Consider the following 20,523-nt stretch of genomic DNA (forward strand, 5'->3'; position numbering starts at 1 on the left):
TAATGTATAATTTGCAGAATTCCCAAGTTTGGGAAATGTTAGTAGTAAGCACTTGAACGAAGTGGGCATTTTTGCGGTATTTTACAGTAATTAGAGCGTGAGGAAAAGAGCAAGCACGGAAAAGGCACTGAGCTGTACTGACGAGCCCAACACAGGCACAGTAGTACCTAGGCGTTGATTTTAGACACGGGGGACGGACTAAATAAATGAAACAAGCGGAATGCGATCCTTGCCTTCAAGCCTCATTCTTTAGATCACGATCTACAGAATATGCTTGTAATCTCAATACCAGTTCTATCTGTTAGCACAGCACTAGCACAAACTCTGTGTAGGTACATGCTATTTGGTACTAAATAATTTAAACCATATTGATGTGAGGGATATTACTAGCCTTAATTGAAGCATACTCTCTATGGATAGGCAGAAAGATTTGTTTTTAACGACTTTGGAGAGCAGCAGATATGTAGAAACTTGTCGGAAAGTGTCATAATTGCGTCACATTTAATTTTTCAGCCTTTCATTCTTTTGACGGAGAATGCGCAACCTAGAATTGATCCTCTGACAGGAACCTCCCTGTACTTTCGGTCTGTCGACAATGCTCACAGTAACAGGGAATATTCCCATCTATTTCTTCTTTTACTAACGGCGGCTTAGTTTCGAGTTTGCGAGCACCGGGCATTGAATCTTCACACCACGGGCGAACAAGCCGCATGCGCTAGGTGGCGAATGCTCCGAAGCCCTGGAGCATCTAACTGCCATGTCATGAGTGGGTGCTCCTTTCCTCTTAGCCTTTCTCACTGTGTTGACCCTCTTTGAAGGGTTCTTCAGGAACTTTCACATGATGCACTCTGCGGACAACTTCTGGATACATTTAAGGGCTTTCCAAACTTAACAGGTGTGTTTAGAGTGGGGAACATAGCCCAAAATCACTAACATGCTAAAGTGGAAGTTATACAGGACTTGCCCTTTAGTTTGCGTGGTAGCAACTACCACGCAGTCCAGAGAAAGCAGCCATTATGTGTGCAGTGTGAAAGTGGTATTAGTTTGACTGCAACTTCCTTATTGTGTTTCTTGGATTTGCTTGTAACTCTGCTGCAGTGCCAGGCACAAGTTTGGGAGTGCTGTCGGATACCCGGTTTGACTCGTTCAAGGGTGTGGTCTCGGAAGCCAGCCTCAAGGCAGTCAAGGCGATGGGGTTCACACAGATGACCGAGATTCAGGCCAAGACCATACCACACCTGCTCGAAGGAAGGTGGGTTTCGTGCTGCTGAGGATGTGGCGCATGTGGCTGTTACCAGGGATTTCCCTAAACACCTCCTAGGGGGGGGATATACACCCCTGCCCCCCCCCCCCCCCCCCCCCTTGTTTTTCTGAAGGCATCCCCTTAATTCGCAACGACTCCTCTGTTTTCTAGCCCCCTCCTCCCCCCCTTAAAAATTTAGACACCCCCTAATTTCAATTCCTGGGAAAACCCTGGCTGTCACGGATGGCGTCTTATGGTCAAAGGGCTTTCGATGCGTGGCACTTAAATCTAGCAGTGCTGCTTGCATGTGCATTAGCTGCATGAATGGATTATTTTCATAACTTCTAAAAAAACAAAAAAACAATTTTTTTTTATTAGCGAGCAATTTCATTACATTTTCAGCTAAGCTTGAAACTTGATTGACGTTGTGAGGGGCAGGTTATGTAGCTGCCGTCATTATACCTCAGTGTTGTTACTTCAGACCTTCTAAAACATAGTACACAAAATTAGTGCAAAGGACGAACACAGGAAGAAGTAGACAGGACAGAGTGCTACTTACGAGTGACGTTTTATGAGAGGATAGAAGAAGACAAAAATAAAATTGAGACTAAAATCATAAAAAGTGGAGAAGAAAGAATATGCTAGAAGAGGGGGGAAAGGAAGAAGGCAATACCAGAAGCATTCTAGAAAAAAGAATAGGGATAAAGGGAAAGAAACAATGAAAAAAAAAACACCAAGGAAATAAAAACAGTACTAAAAATTTGTATTTGAAAAGGAAGAATTTTGGAAAAATAAAAAAGCCTATGAAAAATAGTGCGGGTACTGAAGTTCCTTCATTGACAAGTTTAACGACGGCGCAATAATACATGCATCCCCTCTGGTTGCTATGACGTGGGCTTCGTCTATTTCCCGTGTTCTTTTGTCCACTCTTCGTCACAGGTCCAGTGTGCGAGCAAACAACAGGTGGCACCCGCAGTCCCTCACATGTTCTGCTAGATGTCCTGACAGTGCAGATTTGAGAGAGAGAGAATGTTCTCTTAGTCTAATGTTGATGCGCCACCCTGACTGGCCCACATACGACTTCCCACAAGACATAGGAATCTCGTAGACGACACCGATGCAGCAGTTGACATATTGGTGGACATTGTCATGCCGCATTCGTCATGTTGATTTTGGGGGTAATTTATCTGGGAGCAGAGCCACCTTAGCTTATCCGGAGCAGAGAGCACTACCTGGACTTGGTATTTGGCAGCAACTTTCTTGAAGTTGTGCGATATATGGTGGATGCGGTGTGACAGAAGTCCACCAATATGTCAACTGCTGCATCGGTGTCGTCTACGAGATTCCAATGTCCTATGGGAAATCATGGGTGGGCCAGTCAGGACGGTGCATCAACATTAGGCTAAGAGAACATACTCTCTCTCTTAATTCTGCATCGTTGGGACATCTAGCAGTACACGTGAGGGATTGTGGATGCCACCCGTTGTTTGCTTGTACAATGATCCTGTGATGAAGTGTGGAGAAAAGAACACGGGAAATAGATAAAGCCCACGTCATAGAAACCAGAGAAGATGCGTGTGTTAGTGCTCCATCGTTAAACTTGTCTATGAAGGAACCTCAGTACCTGCACTGTTTTTGATAGGCTCTTTTTTTTTTCAATATATTTCTTTTCCTTTATCTTTATTTTTTTTTTCTAGAATGTTTCTGATATTGCCTTCTTCCCTTCCTTCTCTAGCATGTTCTTTCTTCTCTTCTTTCTATGATTTTAGTCTCAATTTTATCTTTGTTGTCTTCTATCCTCTTACAAAATGTCAGTTTTAAGTAGTGCTTTGTCCTGTCTACCTACTTCTTCTTCCTGTGTTCATCCTTTGAGCTAATTTTTTGTACTATGTTTAACCAACTAGGCCATCAAATTATTTTGTTACTTCTAAAACATGTTCACTACTAGCAACTACTAGTTGCAAGCATACTTCAACTTTGCATCACCATATCCAGGTTTTTGCTGTATCAGTTTACTCCAGAGCAGTGACTCTCAACTGTTGATATTTCGGGGACCCCTCGTGGACCGGCAGTACGGTGATGGGGACCCGATCTAGAGGGGAGAGAGTATTAGTTTATTCCAGTGACGACAGGACAAATTAACGCAACTGACTGCTAGCCTGAAGTGGACGAGTATAACAAAGAGGCTTATTAGTTGATTGCTCGGCATGGCTAAAGAGTGAGGGCTTTTCAGACCCCATTCGAGAACCACTGCTGTAGAGAGGTCATATGCTGTAGTCAATGGGCTTAAGTAATCTTAGATACAATGCAATGCTAGGGGCTGCGCCTAAGAAAAATTTAATCAAAAGCCAGCCAGCACGAGGTCTTTTAGGGGCAAAGCTCCTTAGAGTCTAGCCTTGTCCGTCCGGCGTCCGTGCTCACATCGATCTTGCTGGTGCTCGTGAGCTCACGTGCTCACGAGCACGTGAGCACGTGCTCGTGTAGAACAAAAAAAGAAATGTTTGCGCAGTTGACAGGATTTGAATCTGTGCGGGGAGACCCCAATGGATTTCTAGTCCATCGCCTTAACCACTTGGCCACGACTGCGGGACGAGTAGGGGGCTCTGAGATGTGGTAGTAACTCAAGAGCTGGGGATGTCATGGATGAAATGTTGCATGTAGCCGCTCAACGTCTATTCAGGAGAGGGCGCTGCGGTCAAATGCGTATATAATTCCGTTAAACTTTGCGTGCATTGGCTCAACGTTTAAAGACGAGAGGGCGCTGCGGTCAAATGCTCAAATGCGTATATAACCACGTTCCATACCACACATTCTCTTTCGGACATGGATAAAAACGAACGAAAGGCTCGGCATGCTGCGGCTCAGCGTCTACGCAGACAAGCACCACCAGAGCTTCACCCCAACCAACATCATTCACCACGTGGAGATGTTTTCAAAGCTTAGAGTTAATATTATAATCTACAGGGAAAGGTTCCATGCCTTGTGGCTGCTTCGAAACGGTGGGGCAGAGACGCGGACATCGGTGGTTCCAGTGGGTGGTCTCAATGCACCCATGTCGTTGGTGACACCGTGATATACACAAAGAAGCAGCGAAACATCACCTGTAAGGACTGTGCCCAGTCTTTCTCTGACTTACTTTCCAGGTAAACACCGGCATTTTGCATTGTATAAAGATAAAGAAAAGTTGACAAGCACTTGAGCAACTTCAACTCATCGCAGCAGAACGAACACGCCTAGCCTATCGTCTGCTTTGTTTCACCACTCTTCCATCGCTTTCCTTCTTGTCCTTTCTCGCGGGGCCACCGATGTCAGTGCTTACGATTTGCCGCTTCCCACTCCCGTCTTTATACCCCCGTTTTGAAAAGATCCTCGTTTCGCCTTAGGGACATGGTGGCTGCGGCCAAGACGGGCAGTGGAAAAACGCTGGCCTTCCTGATCCCGGCGGTGGAGCTGCTCTCCAAGCTCAAGTTCATGCCCCGCAACGGCACGGGGGCCCTGGTGATAGCCCCAACGAGGGAACTGGCCATGCAGACGTTCGGCGTGCTGCAGGAGCTGCTGACCCACCAGAACCAGACACTGGGCCTCATCATGGGGGGCACCAGTCGCCAGTCGGAGGCCAACAAGCTCGCCAAGGGCGTCAACTTCCTGGTGGCCACTCCGGGCAGACTGCTCGACCACCTGCAGGTGGGTGCTGCGCTACAGTGCCTGGGGTCCGACGTTAAGCACTGCGAGATTTAATTTGCCTCTCGCGGAGCGAGTGAAGATAGTGTTCCTAGACGATTTGTCTGCTAGCACGAGCGAAGGATGTGATTAGTCTGCTCAAAGCGCCCTTCGCAGATGGAAATGAAATGAGAAAACACCGTGCGTCGTCTGCTAAGAGACTGTAAAAAAAAGCCTATTGTCTGCTGCAAACCGTGCGCCGTGTCAAAGTGAGATTGGATGCAGGCTGAAATTGTGATTGTCCGCTGTTTCACGTCAGAAGGCGCCGAAAACTCACGCTTCGTTTGCAAATGTTGAGTTGTTCCACTGCCGTACACAAGCCGACGTCGACCGGTGGACGAGGTGGTACTCGGGACAAGCACATCGGAAGCTGCGACACCCCTCGCCACTTGTACGTTGGCGAGACATTCTCACCAAAAAATTGCCCGACTGGGAACTCGCAAGCGAATCCGAAACGTATCATCGCTGGATTACGTGCAAGCTTCAGCGCCACGTCCAATCGGCAGCCGAGGACACTCTCGCTCTCATTCCAACCAAGACTGGACCTCTGGAATGCGTCTTAGACTCGTGTTTTCAGCATCCTATACCGCCCATGTGTCGAACGTGGTTCTGAAGGGAGTTTTAGGGAACTGTTTTTGCACATCCGATACGGTACGATGGACCCTCCGGTACGCGCTTTGCACGTGCGAGTCTTCTGCGGTGGCACGTGCGCAGTTCGTACTGGAGGGCTCGTCGTACCTTGTCGGATGTGCAAAAACGGTTCCCTAAAACCCCCTACTGAATGAAGTCAATGGTCATGTCATCGGACGTCGAGATCCTGGTGGTCGGTGCTAGAAGTCCCGGAGAAAAGCACGAGCAAATGGGAGCATCGCTGTCGTCGCTGAGTCCCAACTCTCGTCTGCTGAAGCTTCCGTGGACTGTCAGGCTGGAGAGCAACCCGCAGCAGAACGGGCGTCTGCTATAACCACCATTACCGCTGCTGCGGCCCTGTTAGGGTTCACGGCCGGCGACAATGTGACACGCCTGTGGCATCATTAGGTATCGGGGTGAAATCGAGAAGCCACTTTTTATGATGCAATAAACACTCCGGTCAGAGATGCGTTCCAGGCATTATGGTTGCACTACCGAGAACTTTGTTATCGTCATCATCGCCTGCAGCCGAGGTGGCCACCTCGGTTGCTTTGAGGAAAAGTGCTGGCCTACGGGTTTCCAGTTGGCGAGTTTGAATCCCGGCTCACAGGTACGCAATACAACAGAGGCTTGTTGCGGAGAAGGAGCGCCGTGCAGTCGACGTTTTGGTTGCACGTAAAAAGTTCCCCGAGTAGTCCAAATTAATCCTCAGTCCTTCATTGAGGCATTCCAGGTGCCCTTCGTTGGTTTGGCACGTAAAAGCCCTGAATTTGGCTTTCTGCAGCTGAGGTCTCCCAGGAGCGTCGGAGTGTGGTGATTGATGTTTTGTGAAGGGACGTAAATTCTTCAGTGCCCGAAGAAGCTGTGCCTTGGAAAAATGGCGTTTGTCACCCAGTGGCTTCAGACTTCTTTTCATGTGAATCCTGCCAGCCTCAACTGCTTTGGCATTCTTTGTGGGCACAGGGAAGGGGACCTCGATGTTATCTCCAAAAGTTACTTCAAATACAAACATTTTTAAGGACAACAGAGGGCGACTTTGGTCAATTCCAAGAAATTTGAGTTAATAGTTGATTATATATCCCGGCAAAAGTGCTCTATTTTTTTTTACAATTTTCGTCTAAAAATTGTAAAAATTTTCAGCAAAGCGAAAAACTTTGTTTCGCTTCGCTGTTTTCTTTTTTGTTTTCAGACGAAAGGTTTCGCTTTGCTGAAAATTTTTCAACAAAGCGAAACCTTGCATATATTTTTTGACAGTGTTTATTTGAAGCTCTTCACAAACCGAAACCTTGCCTGCTGCGAGCAACATTGCTCGTGTGCCATCACCTCCATGCCCTAACCACGTGGTACAAATAAGGATGTCACATACCAAGCAGGTGGGTGCAAGGATGGAAGTGTCATCTGCTGCAATTGGCAGTTTGCTACACCCGACTAAGCCTGCACTACTGCAGCTCCAACTTGTCTTTTTGCGCAAAAAAAAAGGAAGTTTTTCTAAGGGCTTGGTTTGAAAACAGTAGTAGAAAGCGGAGTTCAGTAAACCACACAAAAAAAATATGTTGCGACGGGTTTGTAGAAATATGCCATGCTCAATGTCGTAAACTGGCTCTCTCACACGCGGCATACGCTGCCAGCGATGACGCATGCTGGCACGGGAGCACACAAACGCATGCGAATTCTGCAGATCACGTGGTCAGTGATGAGCACAGTGCTAGCGGCGCCTGTAGGCTTTGCTTGGAAAAGTACAAAACAAGTTAACGAATCTCCCTGAGCATGACGTAGGTAGCACAGGGTGGGCTGCACCAACACGAGGATATTGACTGCACTGTTGGCGCCACTGTGCCTTGCCCACGAGGATTAGCAGATCTTGGTAATTTCGCGCACCTAAAACTTTGTTTGCTCATTTCATAAACTTTTAGGTGGCATTAGATGGAAATAATTGGTGTGCGGTCTTTTTAGGCGATACTAAAGAGAATTGCATTGTTTTCTTAATATTGAAAGTGAACTGGAGTTGCCCTTCGAACGAGCTTGGTGGCCCCAATTCACTTTGTAAAATGCCAAACAATGATTACACACAGAAAAAAAGAAACAAGTGCACATAACTAATAAAACTGTAGTTTCATTATTCACCATGAGACAATTTTGTGTCGCAAGCAGATATTATAACAGCAGGTCACAACTGTGATTAAACGGTGTCCTTGGACCCACACTCTTACAGTTGCTACTCTTTCACTCGAATCAAGCTCCTGAGCATGATCACCCATGTAAATTTGTATCAATACTAATGATATTTCCTTACAGTTTGTTCAGTATGTAGATAAGCTATAGATCTGACAATTCACTTAATTGTTCTGTTTTCTTCATCTGGCACAATTTATGCTCAGTTTTTTTGTTCGGTCAGTGCAGATGTGTAGTACTTACTGACAGCACAAGGTACTCCGATTTCTTTGTGATTTGCAGAACACATCAGAATTTGTGTACAAGAACCTCCAGTGTCTCATCATTGATGAGGCAGACAGGATTCTCGACATTGGGTTTGAGGAAGAGATGAAACAAATTCTCCGTCTGCTTCCAAGTGAGTGGCTGCTCTCTTTAGTTGTTTTTGCATGTTATTTCTGTGTTGCTGCTACATTGAAAACCACCCGTTTAGCAAGCATCTCTCATAGCAGATATTTTAAGAAAAAAAAACACTAGGATTTTGTATGAAGTTCACTTTCCAGTGAGCTCACAGTGAGCCTTTGTGATAGGGATGGTTACGTTGCCACAGGCGAAGAACTGGGAATTAGGTTTTCATTTTTTCTCATTCCCCACATATTTGCTTTGATTTCTTTGGCATCCCGAAGGCAGCATCAGCTTGTCAAAGGGATTCAAATTTGGCCTTGTCAAGTTTTGTACTGTTAAGCTACCATTTATTTTATTATCTTTGAGCATAGAAACCTGGCTCATCTTTTTACAGACCCTTGTTTGGCAAGGCTTAGCTACTATGTTTACATGACTCTAGGGCACCCCTTTAATGAAGAAAGGCTAGAAAGCCTGACTGCCTCCTTTTCTGGAGAGCACACAAAATGCCAATCACTACCATTTGCAAAAGAAGGTAGCGAATGACAGGCTCAGAAATGCAATCTGAACTGGGATTCTGATCGCATAAATGTCACGCTTGCCGTAATATACTGAGAGACAGCCCACCTAAAATCGAAAGCAAGTCGAGTAAAAATAAGGAGTGGGCTAAATTTCGGTGTGTGATCAGAAAAAGTTGAAAAGTGCAAATTTGTGACCTGCGAAACTTGTGATTGCAGGCAAGTCAAACCAAAGACGGCTGTCCTTCCCAGTCAGTGATGTTCGATTATTTCCCGTCCTGGCTAAGTAACATCATTCCTGCCAGGGTCACCATTGGCCAGGGCCGTGCAATTGCTAAAAATGGACTACCTTCCGATGCTTTTAAAGAAATAGCAAATTGTGTAAAAATAGTGGTTGGTTATCGTTCAAGGCTGGGGCATCTCTTGGGATATTACGGTAGTATTTTACTGCAGGTAAATAATTTTAGTTGAAGTGTCATCAGTGCCTTATTATTCGCTCTCCTCCTTTTATATACTGTTGCAAGCTAACTTGGCTGCCTTTTAAGTTACAAAATTTTGAGACTGTTCATCTTTGGCACAGTACAAAAGTGCAGCACTGCTTGTGCTGGTTTGGGCCACCTAGGAGATAATATTGAATGTTTCTTATTTTTCAGAGCGAAGACAGACGATGTTGTTCAGTGCCACACTGACCAAAAAGACAGAGGACCTGGTAAAAGTCGCCCTCAAGAGCGAGCCTCTCTACATCGGCCTGGACGAAAACAAAGAACAGGCGACAGTGGAAGGTCTGGAGCAGGTGAGCATTCCGTCCATTTATAGTCTTTTGCCAGTTTTAGTAAATCCTTGGCAAATTGTACTGCTGTAGCAGGAGAAAATTTATTTATACCTGTAGGATTCAGAATTTCTAGACTGAAGTTAGGTTAGGTTTCACAATATCAGGCGGCGTCACGTGATGTCATGGTATTACATTACTTCACAGTGTTTCCGATAGAAAGTGCTGCTCGCTAAGATCCCCGTCAAGTGCTATTGCGCCTTTATTGCATTGGACGGAATGTCTAAACCAGGCAATTTTTTGCAATAATGTCTAGTTGCTGAGCATACTTATTAGAGTTGTAGTATGAATCCACTAAACACTCCATGGTGCCTACTTGACTCCTTTAGTTATTTATGTAAATACCTTAAGAACCCTGATTCAGGGTATCACATAAGGGAGTGGGTAAAATAAATTGCGAGTTTAATGTTTGGAAAAATGAATCGATGTCTTGAACAGAGACAATGGCTTCGGGCAGGCCGTTCCAGTCCACATATGTTGCCGGGAAAAAAGATTTAAGGAATGCTGTATTTCGAGTGAAAGGAAGGCCAACTTTTGCAGGGTGGTCAATGCGGAGTGATATGTGATGAGCTGGCAAGGTTAATGAATTGTGTAGATGATCATCGAAGTAAAACCTGTAGAAAAGACATAATTTAGTGACGCGCCTGCGTGAACACAAAGAGGTTAGGGATAAATTTTGTTGAAGTTCAGTAATACTAACAAACCTAAAGTATTGAGATGTCATAAAGGGAGCGGCACGAGTTTGAACTGATTCTAAGTCGGATACAAGGTATTTAAGATGGGGGTCCCAGACTGACGATGCATATTCTAGTTTCGGACGTACCAATGTGACGTTCAGGGGTGGTCCAGCTGCGCCAATTGCGCCATTTTGATAAATTCTCCTTTACCTGCGCCTTGCTGCGCCTAAAGACACAAATTGCGCCAAACTGCGCCAAACTGCGCCAAAAAGGGCTAGTCGGTCCGTGAACGAATCCTTTTATGGAAGAATCGCGTTTTCGGCTGGCAACCCGGGGGAGTTTTATTTTCTAGGCTAGGTGGTGCTAGAGCACTATAGAGCTATACACGTTTGCAAGTCCGGCTTTAGGGCGCTGCCATCTTGCCTGTCTGGGGTGCGCTTGGACCAGTCATAATCCGATTACGAAGCCTTGCTAAGGCGTCGTAATCGGATTATGGCCGCTCCCGAGAGCGCACCCCACTGAGGAAGATGGCGGCGCCCTGAGACCGGACTTGCAAACGTGTATATAGTGCTCTAGGTGGTGCAAGCAGGTGCAAGCTGCCGCCCGATATAAAGGGTAGAGCCGTTACCATAGCCATCACAATCCGATTCAGGTTTCCGGCCCAGTGGCATTATTGCGCATTATTGTTTTGTTGCGACCGTTTTGATATGCGGCGTTGTGGCTGTTCATTTCTGCATCGCCACTACTAAGTCCTCTTAAAGAGGAGCCAACGTGAGTAGTTTTTTTTTCTGCATGCGCGTTTTAAGTTACAGACCCCATAGTAGAAATTTGCTCGGACGCTCGTTCACCGGCAGACCAGCGGCATCAATACCGAACGTGGTACTCTTTTCGATCGCGTGGTCGTTGCTTGATTTCCTTGTTGCGAATTGTTGCGTGTTCCTTTTCATGTCAAATGCCGTAAACGATTGGTCACCCCTTGGTTGTCATACTGTCGCACTGCGTGCGAACTCAGAATAGAGCTTACAAACATGTTTAATAAATCGCTATAGTTTCGGACTTTCGGCAGCCGTAATATTTATATAATAATAAAGACATGGCACAGAACTGCTCTATGTTCATGCTGCTCCAAAATGTTTAGTTTTCCTGATACCAAGGTGCTCCAAAACGAGCTTTTCCCTGCTCCAAAAGGGGAGTTTATGTGATACGAATTGCTCCAAAATTGGGTTTTTCTTGCTCCAAAAATTGCTCCAAAACCTAAAATGGCTGGACCACCACTGGACGTTGGTAAGTCCGAAACCGAAACTCCTTAACTATGAACTTATTGTCTTTTCTCCCCTTGCTTCTGCAGGGCTATGTGGTCTGCCCTTCGGACAAGAGGTTTCTCCTGCTCTTCACCTTCCTCAAGAAGAACCGCAAGAAGAAGGTGATGGTGTTCTTCAGCTCCTGCCTGTCCGTCAAGTACCACCACGAACTGCTCAACTACATTGACCTGCCGGTCATGAGCATTCATGTACGGGTTTTCTTCTACCTTCTTCACTCCACATATTGAATATGTATCTTACCTGGTTTGTTCTTCTAGGCTTCTTCAAGTTCTTTAGTATAGTGGGGGTACAGGCTCCTATGATTCTAATAAGAGAAAAGTCTCAATCCTCTAGGTCAGTCATCCTGAGCATTGAGACGTTGTTCTGAGTAGGACAGTGCATGTTTTGTCTACATAATGCACATTGAATATTTCTGGATTAGTAAAAAAAGAAAAAAAGTAGAAACCTAGAAATGGCAATCGAACGTCTCTTGATAAGAGACCGGCTGACTGTGGAGGCTTTGTAAATGGTCGCATTTTTCGAGTTTATCCCACCAGCGTCAACTTTTTTTAATGCTTCATTTAAGTTAGTCTCGATTCACTAAACAAGCAGTGAAGACACCTTGTTTTCACTGCTTGTCAATATTAATTAGTTAGCATTAATTAATAATTTCATCACAAATGATAAATCATTGAGAAGCCTACTAAACCTGAAGGGATTCTTTTGTTAACATACGTGGCATTCGGGTATTTGAACGTATCCGTAGCGCATGGGAAAAGAGCTCCCGGCAGTTTATAAGGGGCAGGGACGCTCGAGGAAATCTGGGAATTCGGGGAACACGTGGGGATACTCTGGGGAACCCCTGTGTTTCTAGGAACCCAGTTTGCGAACCCATGCATATTAGGTAATTACTGGGGTCTTCGAGATCTCCTTATTTAAACGTTCCGAGGGCTAGCAGTTGCAGAACTGTGCTTGTTTTATTCTTGGCAGGGGAAGCAGAAGCAGGCCAAGCGGACGACCACCTTCTTCCAGTTCTGCAACGCCGACACGGGCATCCTTCTGTGCACGGACGTGGCCGCCCGAGGACTCGACATTCCCGAGGTGGACTGGATCGTTCAGTACGATCCGCCGGACGACCCCAAGGTCAGTTTTCCCCTTGTGTCCGTCACACTCATTTTGACCGTCGAGATGTTTTCCCTAGGGGTCCTTCTCCGGGGTCGTGTTTTGTTTCCAAAGGGATGTTATAAAGAAAGGGTCAGTGCCAAGGTTTTTTCTTAATTATCTGGTGGGAACACGCACAGCGTGCTTTCTAGCTGTTTAGGTTTAGAAGCGTCAAATGAAAATACTGAAGGCGAACAATTGTCACCTTTCTTCCATTCGGTTTCACTTTGGCTTTTCCGCTTCCGCGACGTTACGGTGGTTTTAGATTTCAAACCTGAAATCATCTACAGAGCTGCGTTGTTCATCTTCCGAACGTTTTTCTTAGAAGCGTTCAAAGTCTGAATCGGAAGAGCCAGTGCTCCGAATGCCACTACAGCCGGAGCAGCCAGTATGCAAAGTGACCATAGCGCGCATGTCACGTGCGCAGAATGTCTAATTTCAAAACAATAAATGGCCCCAAAAGAGCAAAACACCGTGCTAACGTAGTGTTTATAGTTCACCCTAGAGATAACAGATGGCCATACCTCCTGTGGTGCACGTGGTTTCGCGTTTAGGCGGACACCTTCGTATGTGCAATAGCCGCCGTATATGCACGTACAGCAACCACTGTCAAAGGGTTGAGGCCTGTTTGTACACTCGCGTTAGGTCGCAACCAAACGCACCATGCAGCCTCGTGATCTCTTACATCCAAAGAAGACACCGTCACACTGATGCCCTCTATGAGGTAAACCTTTAACACCATTTCACTAGAGCGAAGGTTTTGCAGCATCTGCGAGATCAAGTGTACATGCTGTCTACAAGAAGTGGTCGTCGATAACGTTATCAAAAGCTTGTTGAGCCCACGACGAGAGAACGATGTACAGAAAAAAATGGGGAATATGTGGACATCTCGAGTGTTCTACGGCTACCCATAGGTACTGCCAGCGTGTCGTCTCGTAGGAGATCGCAAGACTGCACAATGCACTCGTTTGCAATCTAGTGCAAGTGTGTGAACAGGTCTTTACTGCCATAGTTGAAGCTAGTGCCATCCTTAAACTAAAGAAAGCAAGAGGGTAAGCGAGGCCTTGCACGATTCACAGTCATGGGGAAAGTGGGAGGACGGGACAGAACGTGGGAGTGTGTTTCTCGGCGCTTTTGTTGTGACGTTGCCTTTCACCGACAATTTGTGGACTGAGGTGACGTGCCTCCTTTACGGGGCCACGGCCGATTACTGGGAGGGACCAGAAGCACTCCGGAATATTTGTTAGGTGCTCGGAAATTCTTTCATAATCTAGTAAAATCAAAACCGCAATCAAGCAAGAATAAAATATTTGACAAAGAGCTTCGTCACTAGAGGGTCTTAATATGCCTGATTGCGTGGACGATTTGCAAATCCCTGTAGCATAGTTCCGAGGGTAAAAGGGCTAAAAAACAACAGACAAGTGAAAGAAATCAACAACACAGAGCGCTCGTGTTGTTCGTTTCTTTCATTTGTATGTTGTTTTTTAGCGTTTTACCCTCAGAACTATGAATTACCAACTAGCCCAAGAGCATACCCTTCCCCTGTAACATAGCTTGGGACACGGCCTTTGTCTAAAATGTTCAACCATTTAGAATTTTTGAGGCTCCCAAGGTGTTTTGGGGGAACGAGGTTAATGTAACCTGAAGTTCTAAACCATGGGTTCTCAAACCGTGTTCCCAGGAACTCGCGGTTTCCCCGCAGTACCCTTCTGGAGTCCTCGAGCTCTTGAACTTCCCCGACCCTCCCTACCCCAGAGTAGCGTGTTTTCCCAGTTATGGATTATTTCGGCAAATTGGAGCCACCCATTGATATGTGTATGTGCCAAACACTTCCTTGCATGTGCATTATTGCTTACAAGGTCTACTGGCTTCTGCACTTCTTTATTACAACGATGCCGGGACAGGGAAGGGCTCCTTGGTGGCCATTCGAGACATATAAGCAATCCCCAAGATTAAAGATTTTGGGAGTCCCTGATCTAAACTTTGATTTCCAAGTTGGGGATCATTCCTTCCATCCATGAAGCTCTGTTCGGTGGCTGCGCTAGTGCACTCTCATCACCTGTGTGAACACCATGTCGTGCAGGAGTACATCCACCGGGTGGGGAGGACGGCCCGAGGGGAGGGGGGCAGCGGCCATGCCCTGCTCATTCTCCGTCCAGAGGAGGTGGGCTTCCTGCGATACCTCAAGGTGGCCAAGGTGCCCCTGCAGGAGTTTGAGTTCTCCTGGACCAAGATCGCCAACATCCAGCCGCAGGTCAGCAGCCCTCTGGAACTCTTCTCGTGACGGTGTTGAGACACCAGCACGAGCACCGGCTCAAGCTGTTGCAAAATGCCTGGTGTGCGTTTTGCAATGCGTGTCTGGGGTGACACCTGCACAAAGAGACACACGAAAAGAGTTTATGGTTGTTAGCCATTTTCTGGGTTTTTCCTTCAAGAGGAATCAAACTTTGTCACCTTGAAGTGCTAGAAACATTTTTTTGAGGCAGAAAAAAACAAAAAAAAACTTTTAAGGTAATGCTGCAGATAAACATAAAAGCATCTAGATGTCTTTTTTTTTTTTTTTCTTTGAGATTAAAGGGGTTATGGAACGATTTTCCTACTTCTTCCTCCTTAGCTTTAATCCTCAACTCAAATGCGAATTGTGAAATCACGTTGTCGTGACATTCCTTCGGCACCGGTGCGATGACTCCTAGCTTCCACCGTGCTTTTTATGCACACCATAGAACTTCTCATTCCCCAGTGACAATAAGTTCCGTCGGGGCACTCATGGCCACGAAAGCGAATCCAAATATTCGTCGACAGATTGATTGTTGACGAGCGCATGTGTCCGAGTGACGCAGTTCTCGTGTCCAGTGCGTAAGCTGGGCTCTGCTGACCTCAGTTTGGCGCCGGTGACGCGCTTTTGGAACTGCGGATGTATCATAGTGAAAAGGCGGAGAGCTTTCGAAGGCAAGAAGGTACAAAATAGTCCGCTGTATCTCCAAATTTTCGTACCGAAAAGCTGGCTGTTGACTTTCTACCCTCTTTCTTTTGGCCAACTAAACGATATGCGAATAGTAAAGTCCCAATTTAAAATCATTCATCCCAACCCAAAATTTGTTTCATGGCCCCTTTAAGTCTACAAGGCTGAACAGCATCACAAAGCTCCCCTTTTAGAAGATTATTATACGAAATTAGAAGTTTAGATTTTTCCTGTCTTGAGATCTTTGTAGACTCCATGAAATACATACATGTCAAGTTTCACTTTTTTGTTCTTAGTTCTGTAACTCTAGAAAAATAGTTTTCTCTTCTGCAAAGTGCATGTTTTTTTGCCTATTTTTAACTTGGCAACATAGCTAGCCTAAGGCATTCACATACCTGCAAACGACATTGAGGAAAATTACACGACGTTCAGTGTCAACCCCGCCCAGTTTAAAACCAGCAATTTCTGCCTGTCCTGTGAGTGCGCTACCCATCGTGCCAAAGCTGTGGCAGGGGAGGGTATTACAAACAAACATAGCAACTGCACTGAATGAACAGGGTTGGCTTCTGTATTTTTATTTTCTAGCACAGCTCTTTCTTTCTTCTGCTATTTTTACCATTGACCAAAGGAAATATACAATATCAGCAGTACCCAGTGCTCTACTGTTTGTTACTTCAGCCTCATGACTAAAGCATCCACTGTAGCAGGTGGACAAGCAAAGCTGCAACCCTCCTTGTTGTAGGACTTTGTAGCATGAACCTGAAGGCCTAGCAGGATATAGGGTGTGAGGGCCGGTGGTAGGCCCCAGGAAGAAAGAACAAGTTTAAAGATTACGATAACTGTTTATTACGGGAGAAGAAAGGTATGTCTGAGTCAGTGGGACGGGCGGAAGCAACTGGAAGAGAAGAACGCAGGCTTGGAGAATCTTGAGGCGAAGAGGCGATGGCTTCGGGGCAGGGGCGAGGGCGAGGCTAGTTTATGAGGTGAGGGGTAAGGTTACAGCTGCGGCGAAGAAGTCGGCTGCCGGGGCTTGCGAGCAGAGTCGACTTGGCTGGTGTTTACATTTGGGCGATGGGTAGAACTGAGGGCGAGAAGAATGGACGGTGGTTTGAACGGCGAGGGCTCGTTGGCTCTAGAGAACTCGGGTTGCGGGGAGCAATTTGGAAGGAAAGAACGGAGTGGGGGCGGCAGAGGGGATGGAAGAATAACAGATGGCTACGGTTAACATATGCTCACATCCCACCCCACTTCTATAGGCCACGTCCGCGTGGCTATGAATATAAAACAAATGGCTAAGCGAAAGGCGCAGCTATTCTAGGGGTACTTATATAGAAACGTGGCTATGAGGCTATAAAACTAATGGCAAGCGAAATGGCGAAACTACTCTGTGGATACATCAAAATCTTGAAGGCGCAAGGGCAGAATGCGTGTTCGGCGGGGTCGGCGGAATGTGGGGCGCGGTGACTCAGCGGCGGGTGTTTCGCAGCTTGATGAATGGTTTTGTAAGTTGTTGATGCTCGGGCAAGGCGCGAGTGTGGGGAGTTCTGGCTCCTGTTGTGTCGGGTCAGGAAGGGGGGTTGGCGATGGCGCTGATACATCACCGACATGGGGATCTGTGAGAGTTGGATCTACGTATGGTGGCGAGTATTTCTTCACCTGTGAGCAGTGAACCGTGCGTTCGTTGGTGGTATATGTGTTACCGAAGGCGGGCACTGGTCGAACGCGGAATGTCACAGGCGTGGGCTTCCCAACGATTTCGTAGAGGCCCTTAAACCGGGGGGACAGCTTTTCCATTCCGTCGGGCACGGGTTGCTGGCGGCGAATCCATACGATGTCTCCGGGCTCGAAGTCTCTACCATCCCTGTGAGAACGATCGTAGATAGCTTTACGTGAAAGTTGGGCGTCTTCACTCCGCTGAAGTGCGTCTGTTCGGTCGGCGCATAATCTGAGCAAGCGCTCGTGCATGGTTTCCGTGTTTTGGGGCTGATGCTTTTGATGAGGCATTTTTGGGACGTAGCCGTAGAGCAACGCGAAGGGTGAAAATTGTGAAGATGCGTTGTAGGTTGTGTTGACGGCGAAGGCTGCCTCCTCAAGGCGTGTATCCCAAGTCTGGGGATCCGACTTGCAGAGCTTCCGAAGTACGGCCACGAGCGTGCCATTGCTACGCTCAACCAAGCCGTTACTGGCTGCGCGGTAAGCCACGGAATGGTGAATGGTGACGCCGTGGAGTCGCATGAAGCGTAGAAACCCGTGCGACTCGAATGCGCGTCCGTGGTCTGTGAGGCAGTGGTCGGGCGCTCCGTAACGGTAGAACACCTGCAGGAGGTGAGCAATGACCTCCTTTGTAGATGTCGAAGTGACTGCTGCTGGAACCACAAATCGTGATGCAAAGTCGATTAGGTTGAGCAGGTATCGATGGCTACCGGTGTCTGGCATGGTGACATGGTCCATTGCGATAATCTTGAACGGGGTCTCGGTGGTTGGCATGATGGCCATCTTCCCCACCGATTTCGTTGTGGGTCGATTGCACGCCTGGCAGGTCTGGCACGCATTTACGTATTTGGCCGTCGTGCTCGGCATTCGGGGCCACCAATAGCGCTCAGCGAGTTTGGCCAGTGTTCTAGTGTAATCCACGTGGCCGCTGCTGTCGTGCATCAGCTCGAGTGCCTGGTGTCGCATTTTGGCGGGAAGTACGATGACTGACATCTGGGGCGACGTGCTGTAGTAAAGTACGTTGTCAATCACGAAAAAGTCTGGTAGGGAGGCTGGGTCGTCTCTAAGTCTTCGCCGTATGTCGTGGCATTCGGCGTCTTCCTGTTGAAGCTGGGCCAGGTGGTCGGAGGTTTGGACAGTGGCGCAGGCGAGGCGAGACAACATGTCGGCAACAACGTTCTGTTTCCCCGGACGGTGATGGACCGTGAAGTCAAATTCCAGCAAGTCCATCAACATGTGCGTGAATCTTCGAGATGGCTTCATGGACGTAGTCAGGCACATGATGGTCCAATTGTCTGTGATAAGTGAGAACTTGATGGAGAGAAGGTATGGGCGGAATTTTTGCGTGAGCGCCCAGTGAACAGCAATACATTCCCAGACGTTGCTGTGGAGCTTCTGTTCTGCCGGGGTCAACGACCGACTGGCGTATTCGATTACAGTTTCCCTGCCGTCTTGTTGCTGAGACAGTACTGCACCGATTGCAGTGCCGGAGGCATCAGTGGCGACAGTCGTAGGGGCACTGGGATTAAAATGACCCAGTATAGGCGCCGACATCAAGGCAGCTTTTAGGGCTTGAAAGGCAGTGTCGCACTCTGGTGTCCACTCGAAGTTGCCCGTGCGAATGATGTTGTGAAGCGGAGCAGCGATGTGCGAGAACCCGGGGATGAAGCGTCGGTAGAAGTTGGCAGCTTGAACCCATGAGAGCAGGGACTTCGCGTTTCGCGGAGTCGGGATTTTCAGAAGAGCATCCACCTTCTCTGGGTTCGGCAGTTTTCCAGACTTGGAGAGAATGAAACCCAGGAACTTGATGGATTCCATTCCAAAATGGCATTTTTCTGCCGACAGCTTGAGACCGCTGCGTTGGAGAAGCGTCAAGACTTCGTCAAGAAGGTCAAGAAACTCGGTGATGTTAGTGTGCGAAGAGCAGCACATCGTCGAGGTAGACGCGAACACCGCATTTGAGGTGGCGTGGTCGGAGTTCTTGGAAGACGGTGTTCATGGCTTTCTGGAATGTGGCGGGCGCATTTTTGAGGCCGAAGGGCATGCGTGTCCACTTGTAGGTGCCCTGATGAGTGATAAAGGCGGTTTTGTCTTGATCCTGAGGTCTTAGCAGAATTTGCCAATGGGCAAACTTCAGGTCTAGTGATGCGAAAAGGCTACAACCACCGATATCTTCCATGATGTCGTCGGCGCGGGGAAGGGGTTGTGCGACGTTTACAGTCATTTTGTTCAACGGAATATAGTTGACGCAAAGGCGCTTTTTGGTCTGTTGGCTGACCACAACAACTGGAAAAGCCCAGGGTCCAGACAACGGGAGGATAATTCCCTTCTGCAAAAGGTCTTCTGTTTGACGTTCTAGAAATCGGCGATCGTCAAAGGAGTACCTGTATGGCTGACGGCTGTATGGGGTGGCTCCAGGAACCAGGTCGATGCTGTGTTCCGTCCCCATGTAAAGGCCGAGGTCTTGCTCGTCTGTGGCGAAGAGAGGCACGTGGCTGTTTAAGATGGCTTGAATTTTGTTTCGGTCAGTTTCGTCGAGGCTGGGCCCAATCAATGGGACAAACGACGAGGGCAGAGCTGACGAGGGCGTGGCAGAGGCAGGCATAGGTTGCTCATGAGGCTCGACGAGCTGGCGGGTGGCGGTGGCGCAAAGGGTCGCGACGTGCGAAGCCTGACTGGGCGCGCTGAGTGGCGGGGGCGTGGCGGCGGGAACTTGCAGCGTTGCCCAGAGAGGCTTTTGATCCTCTAGGATAGGTTCCGACTGGAGCCCTGTTGGCGTTGTCGGAGCAGCGTGCCACCTTCGAATGGCAGTCTCCTGCAGGAGCACGGCGTTCGCCATCCGAGGCAGGGTCTTCTCAACACATGGCACCACAAGTTTTCGGTGCGGCTGGTGAATTTCGGGGAGTCTTGGTGGCTTGACGTGAAGCTCGGCGCGAGCAGCGCAAAGCCAGTCGTCTCCGAGAATCAATGGGAGGGGGTTGTTTTCAAGCACGGCGGCTTCGACAACTCCACAGATGTCGTCGACGGAGATGCGAAGACAAGCAGATCCGATGGGCGTGATCGTACCACCCCCGACGACGATGAGGGGAGCTGCTGTCCACGGGAGGAGCTGTAAGCCGCTGACATGCTTCGCGGAGATGAGGGTTATGCTCGATCCGCTATCGGGAAATGCATCAAGATGTCCTATACCACGGACGTCGGCGGTGACCATGGCAC

At 47.7% G+C, this 20,523-nt stretch overlaps 1 protein-coding gene across 1 annotated transcript in view; it reads left to right on the forward strand.

Moving 5' to 3' along the window:
- Window positions 1-20,523, forward strand: part of LOC8023451 (ATP-dependent RNA helicase DDX18) — a 29,887-nt gene that overhangs the window by 3,694 nt on the left and 5,670 nt on the right. Inside the window, exons 4-10 of the mRNA XM_029991894.4 lie at window positions 1,099-1,252; window positions 4,627-4,927; window positions 8,048-8,162; window positions 9,318-9,457; window positions 11,519-11,680; window positions 12,462-12,614; window positions 14,716-14,886. Coding sequence (XP_029847754.3) covers window positions 1,099-1,252; window positions 4,627-4,927; window positions 8,048-8,162; window positions 9,318-9,457; window positions 11,519-11,680; window positions 12,462-12,614; window positions 14,716-14,886 — 1,196 coding nt within the window. The remainder of the gene's footprint in view (window positions 1-1,098; window positions 1,253-4,626; window positions 4,928-8,047; window positions 8,163-9,317; window positions 9,458-11,518; window positions 11,681-12,461; window positions 12,615-14,715; window positions 14,887-20,523) is intronic.

The sequence above is a fragment of the Ixodes scapularis genome, unplaced genomic scaffold (assembly GCF_016920785.2).
Source record: "Ixodes scapularis isolate PalLabHiFi unplaced genomic scaffold, ASM1692078v2 PGA_scaffold2__306_contigs__length_199485367, whole genome shotgun sequence".
NCBI lineage: Eukaryota > Metazoa > Arthropoda > Arachnida > Ixodida > Ixodidae > Ixodes > Ixodes scapularis.